The sequence below is a fragment of the Salvelinus fontinalis genome, chromosome 31, assembly GCF_029448725.1.
Source record: "Salvelinus fontinalis isolate EN_2023a chromosome 31, ASM2944872v1, whole genome shotgun sequence".
In the NCBI taxonomy this organism is placed as follows: domain Eukaryota; kingdom Metazoa; phylum Chordata; class Actinopteri; order Salmoniformes; family Salmonidae; genus Salvelinus; species Salvelinus fontinalis.
Window position 1 is genome coordinate 35246269 of NC_074695.1, and position 16228 is coordinate 35262496.

Sequence of the window (16228 nt, forward strand, 5' to 3'; positions counted from 1 at the left end):
CATTGTAAATAATAATTTGTTCTTAAATTATTTGCCTAGTTAAATAAAGGTTTAATAATAAAATAAAATCTAAACTATGAAATATATCATCACAGTTTTTTAAATTATTGACTGTATTTGATGTTTTTGAATAATAACAGTTCAAAATGTGTTTTGAGAAGTGCGTAACCCTAGGATGGCAACACGTACAGTGCATTTGGAAAGTTTTCAGACCCCCCAAAAAAGCCAAAGGTGCTTCAGCAAAGTACTGAGTAAAGGGTCGGAATAATTTCTGTAAATGTGAAGTTGTTTTATTTTATTTGCAAAATGTATAAAAATCTATTTTTGCATTGTCATTATGGGGTATTGTGTGTAGATTTGATTTCTTTAAAAAAATTAATTTTAGAATAAGGCTGTAACGTAACAATGTGGAAAAAGTCAAGGAGTCTGAATACTTTTCGAATATTCTAAGTGATTTCAATTGGTCTCTCTCCATTTTGATTGTTTTATACGGTTCAATTAAACTTCAACCCAAAATATCTTTCTGCATTTTCATACATTTCTGCATTTCCTGCTCTCATTTAAGATAATTTCCACACTCAAACGTAGGGCTGCATGATATGGGGAAAAAAACCTAAGCCTCATTTTTAACCGAATGTTGCAATTGCGATTTGACTTGAGATTTCGATCAAAACCCTTGGGTGAACGGTTGGAGTCATGTGGAAAAAAATGATTATTCTAATTCTATAGTTGAAAGTATACTTTTGGCCATGTAGTGTATGTGGATACCTCTTCAAATTAGTGGATTTGGCTATTTCAGCCACACCCGTTGCTGACAGATGTATAAAATCGAGGCCACAGCTATGCAATCTCCATAGACAAACATTGGCAGTAGAATGGCCCGTACTGAAGAGCTCAGTGACTTTCAACATGGCATCGCCATAAGAGCCCACCTTTCCAACAAGTCAGTTTACCAAATTTCTGCACTGCTAGAGCTGCCCCGGTCAACTATAAGTGCTGTTATTGTGAAGTGGAAACGTCTAGGAGCAACAGCGGCTCAGCCGCAAAGTGGTAGACCACACAAGCTCACAGAACGGGACCGCTGAGTGCTGAAGTGAATAGTGCGTAAAAATCTTCTGTCCTCAGTTGCAACAGTCACTAGTGAGTTCCAAACTGCCTCTGGAAGCAACGTCCGTACAGTAACTATTCACTGGGGGCCTTCATGAAATGTGTTTCCATGCCCGAGCAGCCGCACACAAGCTTAAGGTCACCATGCACAATGCCAAGCGTCCGCTGGAGTGGTGTATTCCTCGCCGCCATTGGACTCTGGAGTGATGAATCACGCTTCACCATCTGGCAGTCTGACGGACTTATCTGGGTTTGGCGGATACCAGGAGAATGTTACTTGCCCCAATGCATAGTGCCGACTGTAAAGTTTGGTGGAGGAGGAGGAATAATGGTCTGGGGCTGTTTGTCATGGTTCGGGCTAGGCCCCTTAGTTCCAGTGAAGGGAATTCTTAACGCTACAGCATACAATGACATTCTAGACGATTCTGTGCTTCCAACTTTGTGGCAACAGTTTGGGGAAGGCCCTTTCCTGTTTCAGCATGACAATGCCCTGTGCACAGAACAAGGGCCATACAGAAAGGGTTTGTCAAGACGGGTGTGGAAGAACTTGACTGGCCTGCACAGAGCCCTGACCTCAACCCCATCAAACACCTTTGAGATGAGTTGGAACGCCGACTGCGAGCCAGGCCTAATCGCCCAACATCAGTGCCCGACCTCACTAATGCTCTTGTGGCTGAATGGAAGCAAGTCCCCACAGCAATGTTCCAACATATAGTGGAAAGCCTTCCCAGAAGAGTGGAGGCTGTTATAGCAACAAAAAGGGGACCAACTCCTTATTAATGCCCATGATTTTGGAATGACATGTTGGACGACCGGGCGTCCACATACCTTTGGCCATGTAGTGTAATAGTGGGCACTTTGAAAACAGTGTTATTTGACATCACAATGACTAAAAATGCCAGGGAGGAGTTATTGTGACACGGTAGGAACCAAAGTGTTTGTCAGTGTTTCCTAGGGGACCTTATATTCTTTGGCTACATTAAATGTTTTCTCTTATCTACTTCATGTAGCTAACACATTCATGCTTTGCTTATTCTTCTTTTGATTTACAAGATACTGTTATACAGACAACATGCTGATTTAGTTGTACACCCTCATTGGTATCAGGCTGTATAGCTAGCTACATTTACTCTGACCAGCTAACTAGCGATTATCATTACAAGAAGCAAAGTGTAAACAACATTGTTGCATGTGCTGCATTGACCATGCAGACTGAACGCAAGTGTCTTGTTGTCAAGTAACAACAAATGCGCTCCTTGAGTGACGGGCTAGGTCTGTATGGAGAGAGGGAGCCGAGAGAGATGACTCAAGTAGTGGAGTAAACTATAAAAATGTAAGTTACACACGGCGTGTCACATTTAACAAACCAAACATTCAAATACTGTTATTGAAGATAAAGTAAAAACCCAAACCGGTCCATGCATTAATACCAGTATATAGTAAAATATGGTATACAGCCCAGCCCTAGAAGGTATTTTCATCCATATCGGGTGAACTGTTTAGAAATTACAGCACTTTTTGTACATAGTCCCCCCATTTTTGTGGGACACATTCACTTAGCACGCAATAATTACATCAAGATTGTGACTTTGCAAACTTGTTGGATGCATTTGCTGTTTGTTTTGCAGATTATTTTGTGCCCATTTAAGGAAAAGGGGGATACCTAGTCAGTTGTACAACAACCTTCAACTGAAATGTGTCTTCCGCATTTAACCCAACCCCTCTGAATCAGAGAGGTGAGGGGGGCAGCCTTAATCGACATCCACGTCTTCAGCGCCTGGGGAACAGTGGTTTAACTGCCTTGCTCAGGGGCAGAACGACAGATTTTTACCTTGTCAGCTCGGGGATTCGATCCAGCAGCCTTTCGGTTACTGGCCCAACGCTCTAACCACTAGGCTACCTGCCCAATAGAAATTAATGATAAATAATGTATTGTGTCATTTTGGAGTCACTTTTATTGCAAATAAGAATAAAATGTTTCTAAACACTTCTACATTCATGTGGGTGCTACCATGATCACGGATAGTCCTGAATTAATCTGAATAATGATGAGTGAGAAAGTTAGACACACAAATGTCATACCCTAAAATGCTAAGCTCCCCTGTTATTGTAATGGTGAGACGTTAGCATGGCTTTGGGGTAAGATATTTGTGTCTAACTTTCTCACTCATCATTATTCACGATTCAATCTGGACTATCTGGTACTGTCAATCTTTAATCTGCATTGTTGGCAAAGGACCCGTAAGTAAGCATTTCACTGTTAGTTTACACCTGTTCTTTACGAAGCATGTGACAAATAAAATGTGATTTGATACGATGGTCCTTTAACATTAGCTAGCTACAGTAGCGCTCAGTGACAATGTTGTGCATTTATTTTTTTTACCTGGTAAGTTGACTAGGAACACATTCTCATTTACAGCAATGACCTGTGGAATTGTTGCTATCGAAGTTCACATTATTGGTGGTCTTACTTTGATCATGAAATGAATTCAGCACCTCCTCACTCTGCATCTGTGCCTTCATGGGTATGATATTGCTTTAGTATAGACTACCATCAGTTTGGAAACAATCTGTTCCTGTTCATTCTATATGACAATTCTTACTCAATCTTCACGCACTTCCACCTCTACTTTTGTAACATTGATCCCTTAAGTTTTCTGTGTTAAATCTGTTACACTTCTCAGCTTTTGTAAGAGTGCTTTTTCTCTTGGAAAACTAAAAAGTGAAATGAAAACTCTTCAAATCTCGCTTGACCTCTAAATATAGTCACTCGGGAAATCCTATTTTTCAATATGGCCGTTGTAAGCAACGCCTCCCTTTTTATCTTTTATGGTTTCATAAATTCATACAGTTAAACATCAAAAAACCTCCACCAGCAAAAAGGAAATGACTAAATAAAAACACAGTGCCCTCCCAGCCAGTTAGTCAGTATTTTCCAAGGGTTTTATTTTTTAAAAATTCAACTGATAATGGTGCATTGGTAAATTTTCATAGGTTTATACCAATATTTTACTTCAATGCTGTTACTAGTGAGATAAAAAAACATTCTACTGGTTAGTTCAAACATAATTAGGTTTGCAAGACATTTTTCAAAATGTTAAAGTAAAGATTCAAGGTTTAAAAAAATAAAAAGTGCCAATTCAAACTCAATAATGATGCTGTAATCTTGTCCGCTCATCAACTTCACTCTCTTAAAGCACATTGGTTAGTGTTCATCTCTTCCTATGATTGAGTTTTCGCCTCTTTTTCGGCTGTACCTGACACTTTATTGGTTATCTCATTTGTAAAGATTATTGGTCAGTACATGGAGCACTTTGGTGCATTAGCAATTTTAGCTTTACAAGAAGCATTAGAAAATGATTGTTCAACTAACCAATAGGTATTTACCGGTATTCGGAAAAGCCAGACACACCCACCATTTTAATTTCAATTGATATTTATCCTGCCAAACCAAATGTGCCTTGTACTAACATACAGCCCACCCCTTAAAAGCCCAATTATGTGCTACCGTACACTATAGCAGGGATGATCTATAAGTCAATAACAAGACAAGACTGAAATCTGTGCAATGTGGTTATAATTGATTGAGATGTCTGGGTGGAACTTGTGCAAACCAGCTATGTCATCTGCTAAGAACAGCACTTTTACCCTCCCTGAAGATATACTGCAACCATTTTACTAAAATGGACATTTTGACTTATTAGTTTTTAGATTTTTTTTATTGATGTTGTACTTTAAAAAAAATGTTGATGGCGACACATACTGTAGATTACAACATTCTTGTTTTAACATAGATGACAAGATACTTGTCAATTGTACAATATTTATAGTTTAAGGAAATAATGTAAACAAATTTAGCATATTCTTCCACATTTAGGTTATTTTCCTCTCACGTCTCAATCTTTCAGTCACTACAATTAATGCGGTGCTATAGCCTTATTAGCCTCAGTTTATTAGCAATAAGTTATCCATTCTTTTCTAGTTTTCATTCATTACCTATTGTCCTGGATTAATTTAGCTGCACATTTTGTGGCCTTTTCACTCACTGAATCAGTAAATGATCTTTCAGAATCCTAAAAGCCAGAATATTTCCATCTTGTTATCAAACAGATATATGTTCTCCTCAAACATCAATCGGTGGTTCACCATGCAAATGGTTTAATCTGCTTGTCACAATGAAGGTTCCGGGTGACTGACTTTAATAAGCCCTCAGCATATAGAGATCCAGAAATTTTCACACCCCTTGTGCAACCCTTGTGTACATCAAAGGTCATGCTAATGTTATGGTGAATAAATGGATAATAAATATTTCTGAACGGTTTGTCTACTCCTTTGATAAAATGATACAACTTGGCCCCATTTTAAACGTAGTATTTTATAATAAGTCATGTTATGCCACTGTAGGAATAACTAAACAATAATGGTCATGTTTTCAAAGATTTCTCAACCTCTGACGTACAATACAGATGTCTAAGGCTGATAATAGATCAGTATCATTTGAGTTTGGATGCATTTCACGAGGCAAAACTTAGATGTTGAGGAGTAGTACATTTTCATCACAACCACACCACCACCTCACACCTACCACACTGTGTTTTGTCACAGAATAATAATATGGCTTTTTAGACTACTTCCCTGCCATAGCTGCCCCTTTTCGATGAGTTTAAAAATGTAATTATTTTGGATTGAAACAGGTCTTTAGTATATGCAATGCATTACCCAAAATGAATTACCCACTGGCAGTGTGCTCAATCACTTTTTTTTCTTTCAACACTCCAAGAAAAAGAAGGGTAATCAAAACCTTTTAACCTATTAGAGGGATGACTTTTACAATTGAATCACAGGGGACCACAGGTGAGATAACAAGTCATCCAAGCCCTCCTTGCCAGTGTGTGTTTCCCCCGTTCTCCATGTTATTTAATGTTTATCTGTTTTAAGAGGCACCACTTCAAGGCACCCACTTCAAATGTATGTTTTAATAGCATTTAAGGATGTTTTTTTTTCTCTAATTCTTGGAAAAGCAAACTGGAGTGGGGGGAATTAAGGTGCATCTCGAAGGAAAACATAATAGAATTGATGAATGCCGTGCACTTGAAACTACTGATGTTCTGATGCCATTTAACGTTCTAGTGCATTAACGTCTCGAGTCATTACAACATTTAGGCTTTAGTGATTTGATCATGGTGCGTTTTTAACTGGAAGAATTACAGAAGTTTTCAGCCAAGGATTCTTAAGTTATTAGATACAAATGATCACCTCTGCATTAAGTATAGATTTTCTTCCCCCACGCACTTAAGACTGGAAGTTTGTCTTGTAAGAGGATGATAGCGAATTAAGCTCCATACTCCATTTGTCCAGCACTCTTTGATGGGCTAATTTTATAACAGCTGATTTGGTCATTCTCTGGAATTATCTAGAAAGTGGTCAGGTGGTCTTAATACTCGATGCAGGGAAGTTTTCAGAAGTGACTTTCAACCAAATCAATTTATACCATGTCTGGGTTTTAACAAATCTATGCTACCACTACTGTCTAGACTGAGTGAGAATGTTTGTTTGCTGTTGTATACAGCCATAAGATGGATAATCTTTGTATTCTTGAAGTTGAAATCCAACCTTTTCTACATTCTTTCTTTGTCTTCCACAGATTGCCACAGCTGTGAAATTTTTACAGAACCATAAAGTCCGTCAAAGTCCACTGGAAACCAGAAAAGTTTTCCTGAAGAAAAAAGGTGAGCGACATTTGTGGCGCATGTTGTTTTTGATGTAAATACTAGTTAATTACTGTTGTAATACTGTATTGAAAATTCCCAGCAATGTCTCTCAAATTTGTTCAATACCATATGTAAATGCAAAAGCCTAATCAGTCCCAACAGGGCCTCTACAGTATATCCGTTTTATATGCATTGATGTTCACACAATCCATGTTGATGCTGGAGCCGGGAATCTGATGGACATTGGCCAGAGATGTTCATGCAATGTTCTTTTTTAGGAGGGGGGTTGGTTGGCTTTTAGGGGTCAAAGGTCAAGGCCATAGCTCTTTGCCCCGGGCGTTGGATCGTGGTGGATTTTGCTGTGGAGTGCATGAGTCAAGCTCTGTGGATAAATGACCCACCAGTCGAGGCGCTTCTTTGGGCTCAGGAAAATTAATATTGACAAACTCTCCTGCACTTTCAATGGAATTGTCAATGATATTACCTTTCAGCATTTTTAAGCCTTTTACTTAATTTAGCCGTTACCATAAATATGAGGTACGACATTAGAAGGTGGAATTAGGTAGGGAGAGGGAGTCCGTTTGCCGGCTCATCAGTTTCTTAGTACAATTTATTAGATATGATCATATGTCTGTTTGTCTACTGTAAGAAATGTTATGCTCCCAGCGAACAGCATCAGCGAGTTGTCTTATCTCTCTTTTTAATATGCACTACCCTTAATCCATAGGTTACATATTTATATTTATTATGGATCCCCATTAGCTGCTGCCAAAGCAACAGCTACTCTTCCTGGGGTCCAGCAAAATGTAGGCAGTTTATACAATTTTAAAAACATTACAATACATTCACAGATTTCACAACACACTGTGTGCCCTCAAGCCCCTACTCCACCACTACCTAATTTCTACAGTAGTAAATCCATGTGTATGATAGTGTAGGTTGGAGTCATTAAAACTCGTTTTTCAACCACTCCACAAATGTCTTGTTATCAAACTATAGTTTTGGCAAGTCGGTCAGGACATTTACTTTGTGCATGACACAAGTCATTTTTCCAACAATTGTTTACAGACAGATTATTTCACTTATAATTCACTGTATCACAATTCCAGTGGGTCAGAAGTTTACATACAGTAAGTTGACTGTGCCTTTAAACAGATTGGAATATTCCAGAAAATTATGTCATGGCTTTAGAAGCTTCTGATAGCCTAATTGACATAATTTGAGTCAATTGGAGGTGTACTTATGGATGTATTTCAAGGCCTACCTTCAAACTCAGTGCCTCTTTGCTTGACATCATGGGAAAATCAAACAATAGTACGCAAGTATAAACACCATGGGACCACACAGCCATCATACCGCTCAGGAAGGAGAAGCGTTCTGTTTCCTAGAGATGAACGTACTTTGTTGCGAAAAGTGCCAATCAATCCCAGAACAACAGCAAAGGACCTTGTGAAGATGCTTGAGGAAACAGGTACAAAAGTATCTATTTCCACAGTAAAATGAGTCCTATATTGACATAACCTGAAAGGCCGCTCAGCAAGGAAGAAGCCACTGCTCCAAAACCTCCAGACTACGGTTTGCAACTGCACATGGGACAAAGATCGCACTTTTTGGAGAAATGTCCTCTGGTCTGATGAAACAAAAATAGAACTGTTTGGCCATAATGACCATCGTTATGTTTGGAGGAAAAAGGGGGAGGATTGTAAGCCGAAGAACACCATCCCAACTGTGAAGCACGGGGCGGCAGCATCATGTTGTGGTGGTGCTTTGCTGCAGGAGGGACTGGTGCACTTCACAAAGTACACTGACCCCAAGCATACTTCCAAAGTGGTGGCAAAATGGCTTAAGAACAACGAAGTCAAGGTATTGGAGTGGCCATCACAAAGCCCTGACCTCAAGAAGAACTGAAAAAGTGTGTGCAATCACCACTTTATTTTAATAATGTGATATGTCAGAATAATAGTAGAGAGAATGATTTATTTCAGCTTTTATTTCTTTCATCACATTCCCAGTGTACATACACTCAAGTGTACATACAAGTGTACATACACTCAATTAGTATTTGGTAGCATTGCCTTTACATTGTTTAACTTGGGTCTAACATTTCGGGTAGCCTTCCACAAGCTTGCCACAATAAGTTGGGTGAATTTTGGCCCATTCCCCCTGACAGAGCTGGTGTAACTGAGTCAGGTTTGTAGGTCTCCTTGCTTGCACACGCTTTTTCAGTTTTGCCCACACATTTTCTATAGAATTGAGGTCAGGGCTTTGTGATGGCCACTCCAATACCTTGACTTTGTTGTCCTTAAGCCATTTTGCCACAATTTTGGAAGTATGCTTGGGGTCATTGTCCATTTGGAAGACCAATTTGCGACCAAGCCTTAACTTCCCGACTGATGTCTTGAGATGTTGCTTCAATATATCCACATCATTTTCCTGCCTCATGATGCCATCTATTTTGTGAAGTGCACCAGGCCCTCCTGAAGCAAAGCACCCACACAACATGATGCTGCCACCCCTGTGCTTCACGGTTGGGATGGTGTTCTTCTGCTTGCACGCTTCCCCCTTTTTCCCCCAAACATAACGATGGTCATTATGGCCAAACAGTTCTATTTTTGTTTCATCAGACCAGAGGACATTTCTCCAAAAAGTACATTCTTTGTTTGCAGTTGCAAACCGTAGTCTGGCTTTTTTATAGCGGTTTTGGAGCGGTGGCTTCTTCCTTGCTGAGCGGCCTTTCAGGTTATGTCGATATAAGACTCATTTTACTGTGGATATAGATACTTTTGTACCTGTTTCCTCCAGCATCTTCACAAGGTCCTTTGCTGTTCTGGGGATGATTTGCACTTTTCGCACCAAAGTACGTTCATCTCTAGGAGACAGAACACATCTACTTCCTGGGCGGTATGACGGCTGCGTGGTCCCATGGTGTTTATACTTGCGTACTATTGTTTGTACAGATGAACATGGTATCTTCAGGCTTTTGGAAATTGCTCCCAAGGATGAGCCAGACTTGTGGAGGTCTACAATTTATTTTCTGATGTCTTGGCTGATTTCTTTTGATTTTCCCATGATGTCAAGCAAAGCGGCACTGAGTTTGAAGGCAGGCCTTGAAATACATCCACTGGTAGACCTCCAATTGACTCAAATGATGTCAATTAGGCTATCAGAAGCTTCTAATGCCATGACATAATTTTCTGAAATTTTCCAAGCTGTTTAAAGGCACAGTCAACTTAGTGTGTGTAAACTTCTGACCCACTGGAATTGCGATACAGTGAAATAATCTGTCAGTAAACAATTGTTGGAAAAATTACTTGTCATGCACAAAGTAGATGTCCTAACCTACTTGCCAAAACTATAGTTTGTTAACATTTCATTTGTGGAGTGGTTGAAAAACAAGTTTTAATGACTCCAACCTAAGTGTATGTAAACTTCCAGCCTCAACTGTAATTTATCTTTGTTGCAAAGTGTAGTTTCTTTTTATTTAGTTCAGTCACATGATTTCTTAATTTACAGTACGTCTGCCAATCAGTTGAGCTGCCAGACTTAAATACCATACCTTTTGCCTCATCCCTCTCAACAACACAATTTTTTAAGTCCTCATCAATCCAAGGGGATTTAACAGTCTTTACTGTCATTTTCTTAACGGGTGCGTGCTTATTAGTAACTGGAATAAGTAGTTTCATAAATGCGTCAAGTGCAGCATCTGTTTGCTCCTCATTGCGCAACACAAACCAGCAAATATTCTTTACATCATCACCATAGGAATCACTACAAAACGTCTTGTATGACCTCTTATACACTACATTAGGCCAAGCCTTTGGAACTTTGCTTTTCCTAGATATGGCTATTATATTATATTATTATGTAATATATTGTGATAACTACATCCTATGGATTTGAACACTGCTTTAAAGCAAATATCTGCAGAGTTAGTAAAGATGTGATCAATAAATGTTGAAGATTTAATTCCTGTGCTGTTTGTAACTACCCTGGTAGGTTGACTGACAACCTGAACCAGGTTGCAGGCACTGGTTACGGTTTGAAGTTTTTTTCTGAGTGGGCAGCTTGATGATAGCCAGTCAATATTTAAATCAACCAGAAAATACGAAAGACACCCCAACTTCACAAGCTGCACTGACTTTTTAATGATTGAGATGGCTTGGGCCCTTAAGTAGTTCATGAATTGTTGGCAGTGGCACCCAGGACATTGGCTTAGATTGTTCTACAACTGATCACTGCTTGTTTATGAGCCCATTTTCTTTATGAGCCCTCTTTTCAAAACAGTTGTTTACTTGGGGACTAATTCATAGTAAGAGCTCAGGGATTTGGCTTCTATCATTAGAGCAGCAAAGCAGTGAAAAGTGAGCCTAAAAGCTCCATGACCAGAGGTAACCCGAAACCAAATCCATTGTTGCCGGCTGCTACTACACACATCAGCAGGCTATAATGACTTCCAATATCTTTTGAAATGTACTTGCTTTGTGCTTCTCATTAGCAGCAACTAAGGACTATTCTTAATCCAGTGCCATTTACTACACTCTTCATGAGAATAAATGTATCCACTTTCTTTTCTTCTTTGATATCCTTTGTTTGTTTGATGCTCGCACCAAAGATTTGTATAACTAACCCGAGATAGATGAGAGCCTGTCGTTTCCAAGGGGAGCAAATGTATCATAGTGGGCAGAACAAGCAAGGAGGTAGGCAGTGCCAAGCACGAGCTAGTGCGATCCGATTGGCGCGTTCTAGCATTTATTTGAATATTTCCGTTAGGGAACACCTACTCTGTGAAGTGCACATGTGCAATAACTGAATTCGCTCTTACCCTTACACTCCTAAACAATGCAATTTTTTTGAAACTTTGGCGAAGGGTGAAGTCAAAATGCAGTACACTGTTTTATATACACTACCCTTCAAAACTTTGGGGTCACTTAGAAATGTCCTTGTTTTTGAAAGATTTTAAATTAACATCAAATTGATCAGAAATACAGTGTAGACATTGTTAATGTTGTAAATGACTATTGTAGCTGGAAACGGCTTATTTTTTTTAATGGAATATATACATAGGCGTACAGATGCCCATTATCAGCAACCATCACTCCTGTGTTCCAATTGCACGTTGTGTTAGCTAATCCAAGTTTATAATTTGAGAAGGCTAATTGATCATTTGAAAGCCCTTTTACAATTATGTTAGCACAGATGAAAACTGTTGTGCTGATTAAAGAAGCAATAAAACTGGCCTTCTTTGGACTAGTTGAGTATCTGGAGCATCAGCATTTGTGGGTTCGATTACAGGCTCAAAATGTCTAGAAACAAAGAACTTTCTTCTGAAACTCGTCAGTCTATTCTTGTTCTGAGAAATGAAGGCTATTCCATGCGAGAAATTGCCAAGAAACTGAAGATCTCGTACAACGCTGTGTACTACTCCCTTCACAGAACAGCGCAAACTGGCTCTAACCAGAATAGAAAGTGTGGGAGGCCCTGGTGCACAACTGAGCAAGAGGACGAGTACATTAGTGTATAGTTTGAGAAACAGACGCCTCACAAGTCCTCAACTGGCAGCTTCATTAAATAGTACCCGCAAAAAGCAGTGAAGAGACGACTCTGGGATGCTGGCCTTCTAGGCAGAGTAAAAAAAAAAGAAGCAATATCTCAGACTGGCCAATAAATAGAAAGGATTAAGATGGGCAAAAGAACACAGACACTGGACAGAAGAAAAAATAAGTGTTATGGACAAACAAATCTAATTTTGAGGTGTTCGGGTCACAAAGAAGAACATTCATGAGATGCAGAAAAAATGAAAAGATGCTGGAGGAGTGCTTGACGCCACCTGTCAAGCATGGTGGAGGCAATGTGATGGTCTGGGGGTGCTTTGGTGGTGGTAAAGTGAGAGATGTATGCAGGGTAAAAGGGATCTTGAAGAAGGAAGGCTGTCACTCCATTTTGCAACGCCATGCCATACCCTGTGGACGCCTCTTAATTGGAGCCAATTTCCTCCTACAACAGGACAATGACCCAAAGCACAGCTCCAAACTATGCCATAACTATTTAGGGAAGAAGCAGTCAGCTGGTATGCTGTCTATAATGGAGCGGCCAGCACAGTCACCGGATCTCAACCCTATTGAGTTGTTGTGGGAGCAGCTTGACCGAAGAAAACAGAGTTTGAAGGACACAATTATTTCAATAAAAAAACATTATTTATAACCTTGTCAACGTCTTGACTAAATTTCCTATTCATTTTGCATCTCATTTCATGTATGTTTTCATGGAAAACAAGCATATTTCTAACTGACCCCAAACTTTTGAACGGTAGTGAGTATATACAGTTGAAGTCGGAAGTTTACATACAGTTGTGGACAAAAGTTTTGAGAATGACACAAATATTAATTTTCACAAAGTCTGATGCCCCAGTTTGTATGATGGCAATTTGCATATACTCCAGAATGTTATGAAGAGTGATCAGATGAATTGCAATTAATTGCAAAGTCCCTCTTTACCATGCAAATGAACTGAATCCCCCAAAAACATTTCCACTACATTTCAGCCCTGCCACAAAAGGACCAGCTGACATCATGTCAGTGATTCTCTCGTTAACACAGGTGTGAGTGTTGACGAGGACAAGGCTGGAGTTCACTCTGTCATGCTGATTGAGTTCGAATAACAGACTGGAAGCTTCAAAAGGAGGGTGGTGCTTGGAATCATTGTTCTTCCTCTGTCAATCATGGTTGCCTGCAAGGACACAGGTGCCGTCATCATTGCTTTGCACAAAAAGGGCTTCACAGGCAAGAATATTGCTGCTAGTAAGATTGCACCTAAATCAACCATTTATCGGATCATCAAGTACTTCAAGGAGAGCTGTTCAATAGTTGTGAAGAAGGCTTCAGGGTGCCCAAGAAAGTCCTGCAAGCGCCAGGACCGTCTCCTAAAGTTGATTCAGCTGCGGGATCGGGGCACCACCAGTACAGAGCTTGCTCAGGAATGGCAGCAGGCAGGTGTGAGTGAATCTGCACTCACAGTGAGGTGAAGACTTTTGGAGGATGGCCTGGTATCAAGAAGGGCAGCAAAGAAGCCACTTCTCTCCAGGAAAAACATCAGGGAAAGACTGATATTCTGCAAAAGGTACAGGGATTGGACTGCTGAGGACTGTGGTAAAGTCATTTTCTCTGATGAATCCCCTTTCCGATTGTTTGGGGCATCCGGAAAAAAACTTGCCCGGAGAAGACGAGTGAGCGTTACTATCAGTTCTGTGTCATGCCAACAGTAAAGCATCCTGAGATCATTCATGTGTGAGGTTGCTTCTCAACCAAGGGAGTGGGCTCACTCACAATTTTGCCTAAGAACACAGCCATGAATAAAGAATGGTACCAACACATCCTCCGAGAGCAATTTCTCCCAACCATCCAGGAACAGTTTGTTGACGAAAAATGCCTGTTCCAGCATGATGGAGTACCTTGCCATAAGGCAAAAGTGATAACTAAGTGGCTCGGGGAACAAAACATTGGTATTTTGGGTCCATGGCCAGGAAACTCCCCAGACCTTAATCCCATTGAGAACTTGTGGTCAATCCTCAAGAGGCGGGTGGACAAACAAAAACCCACAAATTCTGACAAACTCCAAGCATTGATTATGCAAGAATGGGCTGCTATCAGTCAGGATGTGGCCCAGAAGTTAATTGACAGCATGCCAGTGCAGATTGCAGAGGTCTTGAAAAAGAAGGGTCAACACTGCAAATATTGACTCTTTGCATCAACTTAATGTAATTGTCAATAAAAGCCTTTGACACTTATGAAATAATTGTAATTATACTTCAGTATTCCATAGTAACATCTGACAAAAATATCTAAAGACACTGAAGCAGCAGACTTTGAAAATTAATATTTTGTCATTCTCAAAACTTTTGGCCACGGCTGTACTATCCCCCATAGTACAAAGGTCAACCTATTCTATTCTGTGCAATAAATAAATGTTTGGGGGCAGGGTCATGGGCCTGGCCAATGGTAATGGTCGCTGGCGTAACATTTTAGAGGCCCTCCAGTTGACTCCAGTGACCCATTTTTGCGGTTTTAAAACTAATTTCTTGCAATTCTACACATTTTGCCATGGGTCACATTATAAACATTGTAACAAAATCAAATGGGGCCCCATGGCATGACAAAAATACTCCTGAATGCATAGTTTTTATTTTATTTTAGATTCTCCTTGACTATTTAGCTTTTTGTATTTGTATTTTGGTGATTATTAGTTCTCAAATATGATCTTATTTAAAACATATATAGGTCCATTATCTTTTCTTCATACTTTTTTTTATCTGGTTTTAGTAATTTAAGTACTGAAATAGTAAAGGCACATGGATCCACAAGAGATTGGGAGAAAACATAAAACACACAACCTGGCACGTTTCGTCTTTGGGCAAAATAGTCATTTGGCCATGCTTGAGGGATGACGATCAAAATATAAACACATGTAAAATATTGGTCCCAAGTTTCATGAGCTGAAATAAATGATCCCATAAATGTTGCATATGCACAATAAGCTTATTTCTCTCAAATTTATTTACATCCCTGTTAGTAAGCATTTCGCCTTTGCCAAAATAATCCATCCATCTGACAGTAGTGGCATATCAATAAACTTGTGTTGGGGGCAATAAAAGGCCACTCAAATGTGAAGTTTTGCCACAACACAATGCCACAGATGTTTCAAGTTTTGAGGAAGCGTGCAATTGGCTTGCTGACTGCAGGAATGTCCTCCAGAGTTGTTTCCAGAAAGTGCAATGTTCATTTCTCTGCTATTAGCCGCCTCCAACTTCGTTTTAGAGAATTTGGCAGTACGTCCAACCGGCCTCACAACTGCAGACCATGTGTAATCACGCCAGTTCAGGACCTCCACAATCTGTTCTTCACCTGCGGGAACATATGACACCAGCCACCCGGACAGCTGATGAAACTGTGGGTTTGCACAACTGAAGAATTTCTGCACAAACTGTCAGAAACTGTCTCAGGGAAGCTCATCTGCGTGCTCGTCGTCCTCACCAGGGTCTTGACCTGACTGCAGTTTGGCGTCGTATATGACTTCAGTGGGAGATAATGCTCACCTTCAATAGCCACTCGCAAACTGGAGAAGTGTGCTCTTTACGGTTGAATCCCAGTATCAACTGTACCTGGCACATGGCAGACAGCATGTATGGCATCATGTGGTTGAGCGGTTTGCTGATGTCAACGTTGTGAACAGAGTACCCCATGGTGGTGATGGGGTTGTGGTATGTGCAGGCATAAACTACGGACAACGAACACAATTTCATTTTATCGATGGCCATTTGAATGCACAGAGATACCGTGACGAGATCCTGAGGCCCATTGTCATGCCATTCATCAGCCCCCATCAACTCTTGTTTCAGCATGATAACACGCAGCCCC

General features: G+C 40.1%; 1 protein-coding gene across 1 annotated transcript in view; it reads left to right on the forward strand.

The window, feature by feature from the left end:
* The window catches only part of pex14 (peroxisomal biogenesis factor 14), a 103580-nt gene that overhangs the window by 38739 nt on the left and 48613 nt on the right, over positions 1-16228 (forward strand). The window contains exon 3 of the mRNA XM_055892364.1: positions 6752-6836. Within this exon, the coding sequence (XP_055748339.1) occupies positions 6752-6836 (85 nt within the window). The remainder of the gene's footprint in view (positions 1-6751; positions 6837-16228) is intronic.